Genomic DNA, 19,181 nt, shown 5'->3' on the forward strand with positions numbered 1-19,181 from the left:
AAATGATCTTTTTACGCTTCTTCGCCATTTTTTCGCTCAGAATAAGAGTTTAAAACACATGTAGTATGAGGGCGTTATTTGTTGGCGATCGCCTACTCTAAGAGACGTATTCAGGAAAAACGGGGTAACAAAGAGATACCTTACCGAAGTGGTAATTAGTGCACAGTATAAAAGCGGACAAGTTTTTGAGTCTGGCTGCATTTTTATTTCTATTCTTAGCTAAAACGAAATTTCTACGATGGGAAGATATTGAAAAAAATTTATAATTCCTTATGCTTACGCCAGTGGAGAAGTGAAAAATATTTACATAATTTTTCGCCAAATGAATTACTATTGTCAAGGCCTCATTTTGCTCCATGGAAAGTTTAATTGAATAATAGAGTCTGGCAGGAGGCAAGTACCATGATAAAAACCCCATAAATATTGATTAGCTCTATATAAATCCACGTATGAAACACGTTCAGAAACAAACATCTCAAACGGTCTGAACGGTGTTACTCTGACATACTTTGATAGCTATAATGTTCAAAAATGACGCTTAAATCAAGTGCAATCATGCATCGAGGCCACCATTCTTGTTGTTATATGTGTAGCGTCTGTTTTTGTAAATATCATTTTGTTTGTGATACTCTTGAGGAAGAGAACTCTTCGCACCATCTCCAATGGTTTTCTTCTCAATCTCGCATTTGCTGATTTGCTCGTATCCATGTTAAACATGCCTATAACTGTGGTCACCATTATCAACGAAAGTTGGATTTTTGGAGATACTGCCTGCGTGTTCTTCGGATTCATCACGATGCTTTCGTTTGTTTCATCAGTGATGTCGCTGGCTATGATAGCTATCAATAGATATTATTACGTGGTGCAATGGAAAAACTACTCATCTAATTTTACGCCAAAAAAATCCCTCCTGTTCGTGGGAAGCGTGTGGATAACATCTGTGTCATTATCCATTCCACCACTGTTAGGCTGGGGAAAATATGATTTTATTTCTGGGAAATCTTTCTGTTTCGTATTCTGGCCTTCTGATGTTTACTATATGTATTTTATGCTTATTATATGCTTCTTCGGCCCTCTAACTGTTATATGTATAACATATATCAAAATTCTAAAATTTACCAGGCGAGCTAAGCAGCAGATGCATCGACATAGGGAAAACAACGTGATCGAGGATGCGAGTCAAAAAATGGAGGAAAACAGAAGACGTATAGGAACTTCTCAAGAGGAAGTCAAAATCACCAATACTTTAGTGATCGTTGTTGCATGTTTCGTCGGTTGTTGGGCGCCTTTTGCTGTCACCATGTTTATAGATGTCTACTTACCATCATCACGCATCCCAAGATCAATTGATATCAGCACACTGTTGCTTGGTTATGCCAACAGCATGTGCAACCCTGTTGTGTATGGGATAAGGAATCAAACGTTTCGAAGGGAACTTATTCAAGTCTTTACGATCTGCCGAAGACTTCAAAGAGTTTCTGTAGGGAACGTACCTCACCCATCTAAAAGGAGAGCTTCATCCAAGATCAGAACTGCAAAGAAAATGGGAGTGTCTGAATTACCACACCTCGTCTCATCATCCAAAGAGACTGCTTCATCTTCTCTTTCTTAACATTTGAATTTCTCGTCGAAGGAAGGACTCAAGGAGGAAAGAAGCAGATAAATTTTACCCATCCTAAATGGAAAGCCTGAATTGCTTAGGGTTAGCAGTAAACAATGTTTCATTTTAAAGGGGGTAAGTTTCTAAAGAATCTGTGGTGCTGCGTCGGTTGAGGAGCCTCATGACGAGCTTTGCCCTCCGAAAAACTTTATGCAAATTAGGCTACGGCAGATCTGAGATCCGTCTGGCAATTATTGATTGTAATAAAAGAACTGAGTTCGCGCCCACAGTACGATCGAGGAGATAGTGTAAATAGACCACCGTGAAGTGTTTAAAAGCTGACGTTTCGAGCGTTAGCCCTTCTTCAGAGCGAAAGGGCTCTGACTTTTTTAAAATTTTAGTCAAGTAGTTTTATGTAGATGAGATCCAATTCAGTCGCAAAAATATTTCTTTTGGATCGGAGTAATTTAACAAAATCATTAACTAATTGAAGTTATTCAATATAATAATTCCGAGGAGCACATGCTCAGCAAGCATGAGATAATGGAGTCTGCCATGTTTCGTTTACGTAGTGAAAAAGAATTATCGAACATTGACGGATGGACTATGGGTTACTATAATCGAGACCTTTTAGATCCTTGATCAGAGGGGTTTATTTTGGCCCCCAAATGGACCACGGAGAGAGAAAATGACTGAACACACCGGCAGCTTGCCAGCTTGCCACCAACATTATGCAAAGTTGTCCACGTCTCGGGTTTGCATAATTTTCTTGAATGCACCCAGTACCCCCGTGTGTTTAGATGAAGTTATGGAATTAAGTTAATGTAGAAAACTCCGTATTGTAAACTTTTTTACTCTAGAAGAGTGTGCGTGTGCATATTTGTTCTTTTTTCGCTCGTTACAGTGTTTAGATTGTACTCGAAGTTTTCTAACTTTGCTGGTTTTTATAGAAAATATAACCCCACAGCATTGCAAACTAAATAGGATGCCAAAAGGGCAAAAATTCAGGAAAAGTTTAAACTTTCTCTAAAGGCATAGATCTGGAAAACTCGGCCAAATTTTTAAAGGACACAACCTGAACAATATACGCTGTCCAAAGACTGAAGATCATGTGATCTTCTATCTAAATCTCAAAATGAAGGCGCAATCCGGAATGTGGAATAAATTTTTTAGTCGATTCGCCATCCATTTTATTTCTTATTTTCTTCCAAAAATTTTGAATCAGTGTGTTTTGTAAGGTTATTCATTTTCTGATAGAAACCTACATGATGTAAGACAAAGCCGGATTTTCGAATTAATGGAGTTCGGAAATTACTCGCAAAAACGTCGGAAACAATTGGCCCAGTTGAAGTGTTTGAATTTCACATAAATCCAATTATCATGTGACGTATATGTATTCAAAGGGGATCGTTAATCTTTTATAAACGACTCATAAGATATGGTTTTGCATCTGGAGACTGCAAAGCTAGACCTGAAACGATTATAATATTCACCAATTATTTTTAGAAAGTCTTTATTTGGTGGGCGGAAACTTCGCTCGGTATCATAATCGTGAATCAACACACTGAGTGTGCATTCTGACATATTTCAATCATTCACCGCCCGAAGACACTGCCACGTCAATATTTAACTGCCTTAATGGAAGATGCTGAAATATCCTATTGTGAGAGATGGCTATTCTACCTTACAAAACCATTCGAAAATTTTACTTTTTACTGGATAACAGGTTGAACGATACAGAAGGAACAATGTAATGAATTACGAATCAAATTTAAGAATCAACCTGAGCAAACCATCATTAATTTTATTTGGCGCTCATTTTCATATTGCCTTAATTTACGTCAGCTGGCGACTTGCATAAAGAAGATTTATCTTTAAACACTAACAATTTGAGTTTAATGAACGAAAAATGACTCAAAAGGTGAGCACGATCATCGAGGCCATAGTTCTCAGTTTTATCTGTGGAGTTTCCTCTTTAGGAAATGCTACTTTATTTTTTGTGTTCACTCGAAAGAAGCATCTTCGCACCATCTCCAATGGTTTTCTTCTCAACCTGGCATTTGCTGATTTACTCGTGTCCACGTTAAACATGCCTATAACTGTGGTCACTATCATCAAAGAACGTTGGATTTTTGGAAATACTGCCTGCGTTTTCTTTGGATTCATCACGATGCTTTCGTTTGTTTCATCAGTGATGTCGCTTGCTATGATAGCCATTAACAGATACTTTTACGTAGTGCAGTGGAAGACATACTCCATCACGTTCACAATGAAGAAGTCGGCTTTGTTTGCCGCAGTCGTGTGGTTACTATCTGTGTTGTTATCCGTCCCACCGTTGTTTGGCTGGGCGGGATATCGTTATATTCCCGGGAAATCTTACTGTTTTGTATCTTGGCCCTCTAATGTTTTTTACATGTATTTCATGATGGTCATATGTTTTTGTGGTCCACTTATCGCGATGTCTCTCTCTTACTATAATATCTTAAAGTTTACGAGGGAGGCTGCGCGGCGGGTAAATCAACAAAGAGGTAACATTCGTAAAAACGAAGAATTAGGCACGGAAAGAGAACATGCGGCCGTATGCATTTGGCGTCGTGAAAGAAATAAAACGGTCTTCCAGATGTCGCAAGATGAAATTAAGCTCACCAATACTTTATTAATTGTTGTTGCCTGTTTCATGGCTTGTTGGGCACCATTTGTAATGACCATGTTTTTGGACGTTTACTATTTCAACCCACTTCCAAGAGCGGTAGACGTGGGTACACTGTTGTTAGGTTACGCGAACAGTATGTGCAACCCAATGGTGTATGGAATAAGGAATCCAGTTTTTAGGAGAGAACTGGCTAGCTTGTTTTCGTCATGTACTACAAATCGGACAGTTCATGTAAGTCAACCAGTAGTTGCTTTTGCTGAGAGCAAGAAGTAACACTAACACTAAGAATTAAATAATTACATAGAATTATTCAAATATAATTAGTGAAAGCAGGACATTCGGAATCACTGCGAATATCAACCAAAAAATTTCAGTATAGTGACTCCTCAAATTTTCCTCTAAAAGCAAACATATCAACATAGTTCGAGGTGAAGAGGCAGCCTTGAAGTGAAGCTGTGATATTCATATGGCTATGAAATCACATTTAATCACCATTGAAACAAAGAAAGCACTCCCAGCAGGTCACGAAAAACTTCAAAACAGTACACCAAAAGTGATAAAATGTAGAGTGTGTGTATTTGTGTTGAATATATTTAAAAAAAAAAAAAAAAAAAAGAAAAGAACAAATGTCATTAACTTGACAGGATTTCTTGTTTGAAATTGATTATTAGGTAAATAAAGCAAGGCTTCTTTCAATCCTTGCTCAAATTTGCATACATCAGGATTTCTCCATTACACCTCGGTTCACAACAAAATTGATGATGGCCCAAATAAAAGGGATAATTTTTTTTAACGATTTTAAAATTTTGTTCTTGCAATTATTTTAGAGCCATCTGTTGTTTGGCTAAAGACATGCTTCAATTGTTTTTCGCATTAAATGCTCTGTTGATACCATTTAGCTGTCGTGGGTGAGCATTGTGAGTGTCGTATTTGTTTTGGCTTCACAAAATGAGCATATGCTCACTTCGAATTCGAGAAAACACATATAATTTTAAATCTTTTAAGTCACTTCGAATTTGAAATACGTGACACTAACCAAGAGCCACTTAACGAAATCATGAGGGAAAAAAAGAGACTTTTATTTTTCAGTATTGCGCAATACAAATCTTAAATTCGGTAAAACCGATGTAAATTTAATCTCTCTTATGTTAGACCATGTCTCTCTATTTTGAAGTGACATGATACGATCAAGGAGCCCACTAAACGCCAACTGGATTGTAACCAAAAAATAACAGGCGGATGTAATTTGTTTCTTTTTTTTGCGCAAAAATGGCCAAAATTTTGGGTTATTCATTCGCGAAACTATCACCTTTTGAGCTGCTTTGTATCAGCAGCAAAAATGTTTGACTCACTTTCCTTCTCAGAGGATTAAGTAAATGGCATCTCTTCCCATCGTTATGTCTCAGATTACATTCCAGATAAATGTTGGCCTACATGGTCTTTTTGTTCCTGTGTCAGAGGCTTTTCATGTTATGATGAAATAATCCGTTAAACGACATAACAACAAACCACGAGTCAATCATTTGTTGGTTGACCGAATCGAATGGTCTTATTGACCAGCAGGGCCGCTTTTTCTTTTTTTTTTTTTTACGTTAGTGTTCAGCTGCTGGGATTGGGTATGTTATCAAATCGGCGATATTTTGGGGGAGTCAATTTGTTGGTGACCTGCCTGACTAGCTCTGATTTTTTTGCCGGTTTTAGTCTCATTTGAATGCACGCCTAGTTGTGCAATTGGCTCTGTGATTCATAAAGACACGTTTTCTATCTTCGCATCAGCTACTGGCTGACTATTGTTTTCTTTTACTTTTTTTTCAAGAATTTTTATTATTTTTCAGATGATTCGCTTTAGCTTGTAGTAACAGCAAACGAGCAAAACCGTTGGCGCCTTAGGCGGTGAGGGTCTGGCACCGAAAAATAAGGAAGAGAGCCTGCAAGAATTGTTCTATGAAGCTGGTGTATCCGAATGAACTTTTCAAAACAAATCCCGCAAGTCTTCCTTCTGTACCCAAAAACCAACGCTATTGAGACATAGTTGCTGGTAGTCACACTTTAATTTGTTAAACTATTTCCTTGTGATTGAGAGTACATGTCAGGAGAACATCTTGAAACAAAAAAAATTCGTTGTAAAGCTGTTACGATGAAAGAAACGCTGGCTCTCGGTTGAAATCCTGCCATTTATAACTATAGAGCTCCTCAAACGTCATTAGCAACCGTATTGCAAGGTCTAAGATGTTATTGTAAGCTATAGAAAAATTGTCATTGCAATGTGGTCTCAAAAAAATCTTTAAGACCTTTAAATAAAATGTCGGCTTCGTTCATTTGAAAAAAAGGTTAAATTTTAATCATGATCAGTACCGTACTACCTACAGAAGTATTCTGTGTTATCATGTTATCATTACGAATCAATATAATTCATTTTTACGATGGAGGCAATAAACATTTTTCCTTGTTCCGTAATGCGATATACCCAAGATGATCCGACTTCCTGGTGATGTGATGTCTTTCTCGTAATCTGAGCAGCTCATCAGATCTGTACTTCGGTGGTTTCAATTTGATCTCTTTTCCCCTTAGAAGTGCAGCTCATATCTAAGCACACTTGCAGGGAGCAATGGTAATCGTCCTTAGCACATGACGAAGGACAGTCATCAATAAAGCGACAGTTCCTGGCATGGTTCGCACATGCAACACGGCATAGTTGATAACCAGAAGGGATTCTATTAGAGGATGAAAGGGTTATGATCCCGAATAAAAAAATTGTAGATAAGATGAAAGAAAGTTGCATCTGAGGAAAGAATAATAAGAAAAGAAAGTAAAGATATTACGTGACTGAGGCTGATAATTCAGATGTTGTTTTAATGGTTATAATATTTTCGGCCTGTTTCAATCAGGCTCTCAGCTTGGGAATCCGTTTTTACAGTTATTATTACTATTATTGTAAAAATAATTACTATTATAATATTTTTTTATTATAATCATTATGTATTCAATTTATTCTGTCATGGGGGGTGGGAATGGTTGGGGAGCTATTTGAACACTTCATTCACCATCTTTCATCTTTGACGGTTGAATTAATTATTCCTAGAACAACCTTAATTTACTCTTACAATCAACGGTCGGAAAATAAGGCTGACTGCTTTTCCTTACATGTACGTTCGTGATGATCATTTCAAAGTCAAATTTCCGCGAGCTTTTGGATCTTTTCAAATCCATATTTATTGTAGAGACAAATATTAATTAATCAAACTTTTTCGAATTCTCTCATGAACTGATCAGGCAAGCTGCTATCTCCTTTTATTTCAGCTCCAGTACAAAATATGCAAAAAAAATGGCTTTTAAGGTTCATTTCTCATTGTACTTTCGAAAAATTCTGTCAAATAAGGGAACATTATTACAGAAAAAAAAAATTAAGATCGTAAAATGACAAAAGAGAGATAAACCAATATCGGATCAAATTAGAGCTGGCCATGGAGTTGTAAAATAAACTTGAATAATACGCTTGTTTAATCCTATGGTCTCTCAGTGACTGCTTTAACTTTGAAATCAAATGAATTAACAGATAAACAACGAAGAAGCTCATCTAAATATTCAATTTATTACTTCGTAGGCTGAACCCTTGAAAAGGTCGCCATGCCCAATCAGTCATTACCTCTAGTCATCGAAAAATGGTCGAATAACAACGAAAATTTTGTTAACCGTTTTTATGCTCATTGAATATTGAATTCAAATCCCTGCTAAATCACGATTAATTGTTGTAACACCAAAAAATATAATATTAATGGACTGTTAGGCCGTTCAAAAAGTGTTTGTACGTCGCCCGTATGGTGCCAGAAACGATATCTGGTCATTCTGTATTGAGAGAAAATGGATTGGTAAAACTATTTACATAGAGGTCGGTGAACTAGCTTCAATCTAGAATGAGAAATAATTCGTGAACCTTACGGTGGTTGATACTATTCGATTCAGGTTTGAAAGTTTCTTTATTTTAGTAGCCGTTTTTGGTCATATATGCTTGATGCTACAATTTATTTTGTGTATGTTCAATCCTATTTGAACTTACCTTTGCTAATGACAAATCAATATGTCAAAGATGAAGGAATGAGTCACTCAGGTGCTTTCACGAACAAGCTTCTGGTCTCCTTGCACTGGCGTTGAACAGTATCACAATAATAAAACGCTCGCATTTTAAAATATACTTGGCTTGAGATAAGAAAAATTTCAAGATAAGCCAGTTCAATGATAGCTGCTCCACGTGGATCAGTGATAACGAAGTGATTTTTAATTTTTCACTCCCTGTGAGTGAATTAATTAGATTATCTTCAGCCATGTGTCAATGGCACACATGTCAAACTTTTCACTTTATTTGTTTGAATTCTCAATACTGTATGAAGTGCAGAAACTTGCTGCCTTCACGTCTACCATATATGACAAATATACTTAAATATGATAACATTCATAAAATTATATGAAATTTGGCTTTTATTTTTTTTGGATGAATTCTTTCGTACAATCGAAACGAACTCAGATTGCAGCCTCAATTAGACAGAACGATTTTGCTTAGAAACAACAACAAAAAAAAAATGAAATATAGCAAACAATGATTGTTTGCCAGTTTATTGAATGATTATAATTGTCAGCTTAGGCATCGTGTGAACAAAGCTAATGGTGAAATTATACATGTATACAAGATGTTTTAGTAAGAATTCACTTTTCATAAATTGGAATTTAATCAAGTTCGACCCGCACGCATGAATATTTCATTTTTTTTCCGCTATGATGGTGTCAGTAATATGCTGATATTGATCCATGCTCTCAAGGAAATGTCGTTAACTGCTGGCTCGATGGGAATACATATTCAAAGCGGACCATTGAAAATGAAAATGTGTTATTTATTTATTTCTGAAAGGAAGCTAACAGATGGCCTATCATTAAAAGCCAGGTCAATCGATTAACTAATCGAACTGAGAACAAAGAGATTTGGAACCGATAATTAAACGAATAAAGCAGCTTATAGTTTCTTAATAGAATTTACATGGATTTTCCTCCACAATGAAAAGAATAGTTGACGAAATTTTAAATTTTAAACTGAAGTTTGAACTGAAGCATGCTCTTGATCGACTGATAAATGTACGCGCGTCTCTGTCGGTTTGTTATATTTTTAGGGATATTTCATAGCGGGGTGCTGCTGATCGGACAACTCTTCGTCTTATTTTAACAATTCAGTAGCGAGATTTAAACACCGTAAATGTTGTTAACGCGATTCACATCCACAACTTCCACATCGGAGATAATCGTTCTTTAATTAAGAAACTTTGAGCACGTTTTAGCAGACTTTTATAATTAAATTGTTATTTATAGCATGTATTTCGGATTCGGAGGAGTCTAAAACAATGCTGCAATCTGTTTCTGAGAAATTCAGGTGAGTTTTCTTCATAAAAATATGGCAATAAGAAAATGTTTTCGTCCCAAGACTTCCTTGATTGCTTAAGAGGCTGTCTCTCTTATTTCCACCCGGTCAATTTTGCGTCAAAAATAATTTCGCCTGAAACTCTGTCAGCAGAAAGACTTTACCTAGAAAAGAACTAAATTAGATTTGGTTTGATTCGAAATAATTTTCTGTCTGCATTAGGGGCCATAATTATTTCCCAGTCCGTAGGGACCGTCGCAACGTCTCGAAAATTGAAAAATAGGCATATTTTGTAACATTGTAAAATATTTGATTCGCATAGTTAAGCCACAAAATTTATATCAGATTGCTTAAAAACCTTTCTAGTTTGCCAAGAAAGTTAGAGTTTGCCCTCTCGATATATTTGAAAAGGCGAATTTTAGCATATTCTGACCACTAGAAATCGCCATCGGCCGATGGCCGTAAATAACCTTGATTTAGACGTTAAGTTTTGGGATTTGGGGCCTAGTTGACGACTCTATCCTACACAGCCGTTAAGTTTAGACCTTTATAGGCAAAAATATGCAAAAACCCCTGTACGTTTTCGATTTTTCAAAAGTTATGACCGTTTGAATCAGCACATGTACGAGCATTCGCGATTTTTTCGCCTACACCAAAATCGAACCACTGGAGCAGATTTCGTCATAAATACAGCTTACCCGCTTTGCAGCCCGGCTTCATGGCTCACTTTAGAATTTTTCTAATAACCAAATCGGTGAAATCCATGATAACTTTAACAAATAGCTAGGTATTGCCTTCGAAAAGTAGGCGGCATCCATCGTGATTCGTGGTATCAAAACAAATGTCGGAATTGGCCACATTTCGCGGTGAATCACCCATTTAACATCGCTGCAGAGCTGAATTTTTTCCAAAATCAGAATATAATCTCTCCATGTCTGGAAGCTGAGGGCGAAATGAAGGTTTTAGGCTTCTGAAGTTAAGAAATAATCGCTTAAATTTAGATCCAGTTCGATGTTATACTGTTCTCACAAAGGTCCGCACAAAAGAGAAGACCGCTGATAGCTTGTGCCGTACGTTGTGCCGTATGGTTTTGTTTTGTATCCCAATGTAATATTTGGGGAGGAAAAATTTTGGATGAAAAGAATAAATGCTTTTATCTGGAGTTTGATATAATATAATTAATAAATCAACTTCAAATATCCTGAGCTTGCTTTTCTCGGTTCCGCGTCGATTGTGTCCACAGAAAAGCAACATGTCAATAGCCGGAGAAATCATAGGTTAATGTGAAATTTCAGATATTCCTCGCTCCCCAAACTGGTGAAATTTATGACAACTCTAGCAAATACCTCCAAAATTCAGCGGTCGGCATCTATCGATACTCTTATTTGACTCGTTGTTGCGAACTAAACTCGAAAACTAAAGCCATGTTTCCTGCTTAATGTCCCGTTGAAACTTTGGATTGCAGCTGCATTCTCTTCAAGAATCAGTCATAGAACTCCACTTGTAAGTCTATGTGTCGAAGTTTGGGGTTTTGGAATTTAAATCTGAACGATTGCAATATCGCGCATAACAGAGGTCCGCATTAACCATTGCGGGTAAACCCGCTGACCCTTTTTTTTTTGGAAGGCCTGAAAGTGTAGTATGGCATGCAAGTGCTTTTGCGAAACCAGAGAGGCTTCAGTCTGTAGCGAGTCTTCAGCGAGGTTGTTAAAGCTTTCATTGGACAGAGGATACGCATTGACGAAACACCCAGTGAAGGGAACAACAGCTGCAGTAAGCATAGTAGACGAATCAAAGAACACTCTCTGTATGAATAAGATTGAGCATTTTAGTAGCTTCCACAACTTCGAATATGGAGATATCGGTCTGAGAGTTTGGAAATGTTATGGCATCGGTAAAGGGAAGTACATTCCATATGACGTAATTTATATCAAGCACCAAGGTCAAACGTCCCTTCAAACCATAGAGTCTCAAGGGTTTATGATCCTCCTGAAAAGCATGTGGTCAAGCGTCGTTCAAAGGGCAGCAAGGAAACAGAGAGTACAACGCCATTGTTTGAATGCTCTGTGTTTGGATGTGTTGAAGTGTTTGAAACCTTTTCGCAGCTGGAGCTGCACCTGGACGTTAGAAAGCATACAGTCAGCAGGTTAAGCCAGTATAATGCAATCAAAAGGGACTGGGCCCTTAAGTTCTCGTCGATAGATACCGCTGGTATCGAGTGTTCGAGCTGTTCGTTAGATTCCAGTACACCACTAACCTCACCCGTGGATACTTCGCCCCACTCGTCTCTACGAACAGGATGGGCCGTAAGCAAACCAAGGGGCAGCATTAGATTTTCAGAGAAATAAAAGAATACCTAACGGCACGGTTTACATTTGGAGAAAGAACTGGGCGAAAGACAGACCCCGCCCAAGTTGCAATGGACATGCGAAATGCGAAAAATGAATCAAATGCACGTTTGTTCACTAGAGAACAGTGGCTGACAAAGAGCCAAGTTCAGAGCTTTTTCTCCCGGCTAGCAGCAATGCAGCGAAAAGATCAGGGTGTGATCGGGATATCGCTGGATGAGGAGGAAGATATCCAATGCGTCCAGGAAAATTCCGAGTGACAAGATCTGGTTGACAAAGTTAACAAAGAGATCAAAGTCTCACATCCAATCTGCTACGATACGTTGGACCTCTGAGAACGTTACCACAGTAACACACTTCAGAAATTCAATGTGGTTTTGTTGAGAGCCATCTGTAGTCATTTTGAGATCCCTGTAAAATTGAGAGACAAAAAACATATCCTCATAGACAAACTGTCGGACGTGATTAGTAATTGTTAATGTGTTTCTCAGTAGACTTATGTAAACAATGTCTTATACGGTGGCTGAAAGTGTAGAATATGCTCTACAGATACAAACTACCTTTACTTCCGATATCAAGTTCTGACGGCGTTGTTATAGTGTAATATATTATAATATCTAGTAGTCAGTGAAATGTTTTGCTGAAATCGATTGAAAATTTACCAAAAGCAACACTTATAACATCTGTTCATACGAAGCATGTGTCAAGTTTTTAACACGTTGGTAGCCGATTTCTCCGGCTATTGACATGTTGCTTTTCTGTGGACACAATCGACGCGGAACCGAGAAAAGCAAGCTCAGGATATTTGAAGTTGATTTATTAATTATATTATATCAAACTCCAGATAAAAGCATTTATTCTTTTCATCCAAAATTTTTCCTCCCCAAATATTACATTGGGATACAAAACAAAACCATACGGCACAACGTACGGCACAAGCTATCAGCGGTCTTCTCTTTTGTGCAGACCTTTGTGAGAACAGTATAACATCGAACTGGATCTAAATTTAAGCGATTATTTCTTAACTTCAGAAGCCTAAAACCTTCATTTCACCCTCAGCTTCCAGACATGGAGAGATTATATTCTGATTTTGGAAAAAATTCAGCTCTGCAGCGATGTTAAATGGGTGATTCACCGCGAAATGTGGCCAATTCCGACATTTGTTTTGATACCACAAATCACGATGGATGCCGCCTACTTTTCGAAGGCAATACCTAGCTATTTGTTAAAGTTATCATGGATTTCACCGATTTGGTTATTAGAAAAATTCTAAAGTGAGCCATGAAGTCGGGCTGCAAAGCGGGTAAGCTGTATTTATGACGAGATCTGCTCCAGTGGTTCGATTTTGGTGTAGGCGAAAAAATCGCGAATGCTCGTACATGTGCTGATTCAAACGGTCATAACTTTTGAAAAATCGAAAACGTACAGGGGTTTTTGCATATTTTTGCCTATAAAGGTCTAAACTTAACGGCTGTGTAGGATAGAGTCGTCAACTAGGTCCCAAATCCCAAAACTTAACGTCTAAATCAAGGTTATTTACGGCCATCGGCCGATGGCGATTTCTAGTGGTCAGAATATGCTAAAATTCGCCTTTTCAAATATATCGAGAGGGCAAACTCTAACTTTCTTGGCAAACTAGAAAGGTTTTTAAGCAATCTGATATAAATTTTGTGGCTTAACTATGCGAATCAAATATTTTACAATGTTACAAAATATGCCTATTTTTCAATTTTCGAGACGTTGCGACGGTCCCTACGGACTGGGAAATAATTATGGCCCCTAATGCAGTCAGAAAATTATTTCGAATCAAACCAAATCTAATTTAGTTCTTTTCTAGGTAAAGTCTTTCTGCTGACAGAGTTTCAGGCGAAATTATTTTTGACGCAAAATTGACCGGGTGGAAATAAGAGAGACAGCCTCTTAATAACTTTTTTCCCTACTTTTCGGTATACTTTCGTCGTGCCTACGAATGTTCACGTTCGATCATCGTACGATCTTTGTAGAAAACCGCCCACGATCGCTAACGATCCTTCGCGATTATCAGCAGTGAGATGAACATCAGGGCGTGGGATTAAAACCTGAAAAACCTGATGTACTCCCAAGGAATTAATTTTATTCTTACATCCGTGACAAATAAATAAGTTATTTAAATCATCTTTCTCTGTCCGATGATCATAGCGTTCTTACAACTTTCCAAATCCTGTTGTTACTGAATGAAAAATTATTGTTCAATTAGAAATGAACTCATATTATTGTTGTGGAAATAGGAGAACTTGAGACGAAACTTTGTTTACAAATTATGGTTAAAATTTGTAAATTTTTACGCCTAACGATCAAATTCTTTGGCCCTTTTACGGCTAACAGTTAATTTCATTAATACCCTCAAAGAACATCAAGCTTGTTTTATTTTTTATATTTTCAAGCGCATTCGATGATTCTTCCATGGAATTTGCCCCATAAAAATTGTAATCATCATTTTAATTATGTCTTGAAGTTATTTCAAACCAATTACTTAGCGAAGTTGAGCAATGATATGCTTACCATAGACAAATCACGAGTTTTGGGGATAGCCGAGTTAAACTGCTATTTCATCCGATTTCCGAGTTGGGTGTTCAAAATTATTTTCAGGAATCACTATCTCTCATCTCAGGGAAGCGATCTTCCATTATTTATGGTGGTAAATCTGTACATGGCAATGCAATCTGCTTAATAAGTCAATGAATCGAGAAGACTCAACAGTCAGGGAATTTTTATGCATGGGGTTTTGAAAATCAACTGATTAGATTATAAACGAGTAAAAAGTAATTTTGCTGAAGATGGGAAATACATATGAACTAAAAAAAAAAAGGGGAAAAATGCCGAGACCCGGGATAATTCAGAACATATTACAGTACTCCGGATTTGAACCAGGGACCTTCAGATCTTCAGTCTGACGCTCTCCCAACTGAGCTATCTCGGCATGTAACGGAGGATTAATGTTCAAAATCTAAATAGATTTACACCGACGCTCACTACTCAATTTCGACCTTCAACAAATTTAACTACAATGAGATTTCGTCCATTATTGACGACAATTTACCGGTAATAATATCGATTTGAAGTAAAATTCCAGTTCTCTTTGCACATCGACCAATCGCGCTAATGCTATCGATCAAGGTGGTAGGTTTCATCGACAAATCATATTGAGTAACTAGAAATCGGCGCATGTTTTGAGGCATTAAGCTTTAATATTACTGGCATTTCGTGTCATTACCTCACTGATAGATAAATGTCTTCTGTGTCTCCCTATTTGGCTGTTATGCACTGACAGATTTTCAAAAAAATTCCTCTTAGCTGTGTTGCATATCTAGAAAGGAAATTTTAAAGGGTCAAGAGGTGGCCACCAATTTTTTTTAGCTGTTTTACGTTACGATTTCAATCAACGGCCCTGATAACTTGGATTACGTATCAAGAGTTCACTTGAAGTATTTTCGTTCGTGAAAGATTATTCGAATCACGTCATTTACAGCAAGTTAACAAACTTAACCCAAAGGTACGATCAATGCGGTTGGACTTCGCGTCAGAAAAAAAAATTTTTCGGACGTCATCAAGCTATGTAGGTTGTAAACAATACTAATTTGTTTTAATTCCTCTAAAATTGCTTCAGTTTATCCTGAATGTACGCTAATGAGACATTTTTTTCAACGAAATCATAACATGAGTCGAGAATTTTTGTCTCTATAAGAAGAAAAAAGTCCTTAAACAGTCAAAACACGAAAAGCCAGGAAATTCTTTCATAAGAAGATGTAAATTTTGATATTTTATCAAACTGCTTGAATGTCCAAAATCTTTCATCACGTGTGGGTGATCACGGCTCGTACAGAGACATTTCATCATGTTACGATGCATGTAAACTACATGATACTAAATGTTACTTATCATCAATAGCGTTTTTATCGTTGAAAACAACTGACACAGGTTTCAATCGCGTGTGAAAAGTTAGTGAGGTAAAAATAATTTTCTTGACACCAAATATAAATTTAACAGCAGCGCTTGAGAAGCAACGCCGCTTATCGACTTCCTTGTGACTGACGTAATTCACTGAGATCTAAATTTAGCAGAAAATCAAAATTGTTTACTATAGACGTGATAAAAAGTATGAACATTCGAAAGTTGTCTTCAAACTATTGAAGATAAGGCAAATTATTAACGCAGTAATTAAAGTTTTCGGTTTCCGAATTAATCTGCTGCGGAAGAAAACAGCGGCTCATGAGGAACGCACCTAGAAAGATTAACTCAGTGTTGTCATGCTGGTAATACCCTTTCGCCGTGTTTGCGATTCCTACCTAGATACGATAGTTAGCATCGTCAACTTTCTCCTTTGCAACACGGAAAGAAAGATAGAAATTTAGCCCTGCTTTTTTATAACGCGCGACTCCGACAGAAGTTTAATTAAATCTCGTACAATTAATTTACTACGGGTTTTTTTTTCTGAGCTGAGTTAAGTCTCAAGTTAAAAATATGGGAGCAATTAAGCAGGCATATTCAAAATGAACTAAATTCCGTCACGCCTCTTATCCGATCATGTACTCGGAAAACGCCCACGATGTATTGTAAACGGGGGGAAGTGGGAGTCAACTTTTCCGAAGAACTCCGACGATATAAATTTGGAGTAAGTTTGAGGAGGGCCACAAGTCTAAGCTTCATAGCAGAAGATACTTCAAGAAGAAAAGAAAAAGGAAACTCGACTTGAGGACTGCAAAGGTAAGAATTTAGGACTGTCTCTGTTCTGTCTTTTTCGTGATCAGAGTACCGATGAAGTAAAATTTTTTTTCGCCTAAGAAAAACAGATTATGTCTGTCGATCGATTTCCGTTGTCTCTGTTGATCAATATCCGTTTCTTTGCAAAAATCCAATTCTCGTGTAAAAGAACCAAAGGATAGGAACAGTTTCTTCTCTTGTAAAGGTCTTAAAGCACTATAGTCTGTATTGGTAAAAAGAATTGCATATTTTTGGCTCAGCATGGTTCACTGTTATAAATTTTGTTTAATGGGATGTTATCATGCTTTAGTCACAAAATTTAGTTCACCAAATGAAGTATAAGTAAATAGAATCATCGCTCATAAAATTGACGTGACTCCGCTGTATGAAAGAGTTAGGAACAATACGTTCGCACTGATGGCGTAATTATAAAAACCGGACGTATAAACTTCTCCGGCAGTTAACTCCCCACGAATCCAGTTTTAAGTCGCTACAAGTAACCGACGATTTCAAATGTTGTCGAATGCCACCTTTTACTATTAAGTATAACTAAACTAAAGTTCATATTCCAAGAATTAAGAAGATTGAGTTAAGTAATGGCCTGTATGCTGAGTATGGTCATCTTATTCTAAGTACATGTTTAGTGCAAACCTTAAGGAGTTTATTTTGGAATACTGTGTACTTAGTGACCATTCATAAGATATTCGGACTGTGGTCGGCCACGTGCAAGTTGTGTACCCTTAAGTATTGAAAGAGGAAATGTCAATTTTTTTGTACTTTTGAGTTGACCATTTTTTTTTAATAAAACAAGACGATACAATTTTATTTCATTTTAGTATTTCATTGTGACCTGAGACTTAAGGGAACGCAGCCGTGAAATCGTTATTTTTATATAGGGAGGAGCTAGATGACGGACATTCGATGCGAGTTTCAAGTTGCTTGTTTTTTTTCTTTTGATCTCAGATGACTTTACCAGTGAAAGTGATCACGATCCTTAGCCTCGTCATGATGTTGCACTCCAGCAATGACGTAGATGCATTCATCATCAGCAGCAATATTCAGAGATGTTTTGATAACTGTGAGAATAAGTTCTTGGACTGTTTAATCTTCTGTGATATGGCCAGCGAAGAATTGTGTGAAAGAAGATGCAGAGGAGTGTTGAACGACTGTGCTGCCAACTGTCCGGCGACCTTCGTCAGATGAAAAAACGTATTGCAGTTGACCTTATAAGACAAACCACATATACATTGGAATATAAATATTTATTTTCGTGCAGGAAAGAAGGAAGAAGAAGGAAATTTGTTAGATGTGAGACATTTTGAGGGCTTAAATGTCAAATGTTAGCATACCTCAACGTCAGACAGATAAATGATATTATCAGTAGCCAATATGTTATTGCCATGTTCTGACTACTAGTAGACGGATGAAGTTACGATACGCTCGTTTGTTCATTCATTTCAAGCTAGAAGCGAAAATTCAACTGAATACGAAATCTGTATATCAAGTTTATTGCAATCGGCAGTATTCAACCCAGAGAAATTAAATTTGTTGAAAGGCATCGTATGTGACGCATGTAGCTTGTTTTATCACAAACATAATAGAACGTAAGCTTAATCTCGTACCATAACACGCATACACCTATTTAGTGTAAATCCGTGACTTAAAGCTTTAGGCAAAGAGATTTAGAAATCCCCGTAAATATAGGGATACACATATTTATATAAGTATGCAGTGTTCTAGTCGAATGAAACTAAACAGAACCGTTTAATAGAATACAACGAACGTTTGGTCTATAGTTCTGTCAATGTATTTAGAAATCAGAGTTTATACAAGCGACCAGCGGGTGATCATAGGAGTTTCTTGTCAGTCGAGACTTTTATTTATCTAATTCAATGCGGATCGGAGGATGTTTCCTGCTTTTCTCAAGAGACTATTGCGGGAGACATAAATTTGGAGATTTGCACCACAGATAGAGATTGAGAACTCGTTTCCATATATTTCAAATTTCGCTAGTTAGATGCCCATGAAAGTAAGAATAATATTTTCTAAACTGAATTAACTGAAAAAAAAACTGCCCAGACATCTACCGGCATCATTAATTTGTTTCTATATTAACAGCCATTTCAATGTCACCAGAGACAATAAATGATCTACAAAATTGTTAATATCTTGTCATGGCACGGTCGTGCAGGAAAATGAGACAGAAAATATAATGGTTTAACCTAACTTAAAACTTAATGTGAAGTCATCCGCTGCTACAGTCGTCTCCTTTAAAGACGTTACTGAGGATGCAATGTAACGCCCCTCTCCCTCCCCCTCCCTACCTCTCCACGAGGAGGATGGGTTCTGAGCAGGACGCTTAAATGAAGCCGTGAGAAGGGAATTGAACAACCTAAAATTTCACCGGGACACAAAAGCATCGTCATGGTAATCATT

At 37.2% G+C, this 19,181-nt stretch overlaps 2 protein-coding genes and 2 long non-coding RNA genes across 4 annotated transcripts; 3 read left to right on the forward strand and 1 right to left on the reverse strand.

Annotated features, from left to right (window-relative positions):
* Nucleotides 1-541: 541 nt before the first annotated feature.
* LOC113668321 (G protein-coupled receptor 161-like) lies at nt 542-1,747 on the forward strand (the record flags this gene model as incomplete). Its single annotated transcript, XM_027184209.2, has 1 exon — nt 542-1,747. A coding segment is annotated over one exon (1,071 nt), but the record flags the coding sequence as incomplete, so codon positions are not given.
* A 378-nt stretch (nt 1,748-2,125) lies between these two features.
* LOC113668318 (G protein-coupled receptor 161B) lies at nt 2,126-4,870 on the forward strand. The gene has a single exon (XM_027184205.2). It carries the CDS (start codon nt 3,510-3,512, stop codon nt 4,524-4,526), a length of 1,017 nt encoding a protein of 338 aa, XP_027040006.2. The 5' UTR covers nt 2,126-3,509; the 3' UTR covers nt 4,527-4,870.
* Nucleotides 4,871-6,285: 1,415 nt separating this feature from the next.
* Nucleotides 6,286-8,453, reverse strand: LOC113668260 (uncharacterized). The gene is made up of 2 exons (XR_003445981.2): nt 8,311-8,453; nt 6,286-7,035 (listed from the first exon to the last, which is right to left on the reverse strand). It is a non-coding gene; the product is annotated as an uncharacterized LOC113668260 (long non-coding RNA).
* Nucleotides 8,454-16,313: 7,860 nt separating this feature from the next.
* On the forward strand, nt 16,314-18,540 carry LOC149049916 (uncharacterized). Its single transcript, XR_016183465.1, has 2 exons — nt 16,314-16,748; nt 17,709-18,540. It is a non-coding gene; the product is annotated as an uncharacterized LOC149049916 (long non-coding RNA).
* Nucleotides 18,541-19,181: the final 641 nt, after the last annotated feature.

Source organism: Pocillopora damicornis, chromosome 2, assembly GCF_964200805.1.
Source record: "Pocillopora damicornis chromosome 2, jaPocDami1.2, whole genome shotgun sequence".
In the NCBI taxonomy this organism is placed as follows: Eukaryota; Metazoa; Cnidaria; class Anthozoa; order Scleractinia; family Pocilloporidae; genus Pocillopora; species Pocillopora damicornis.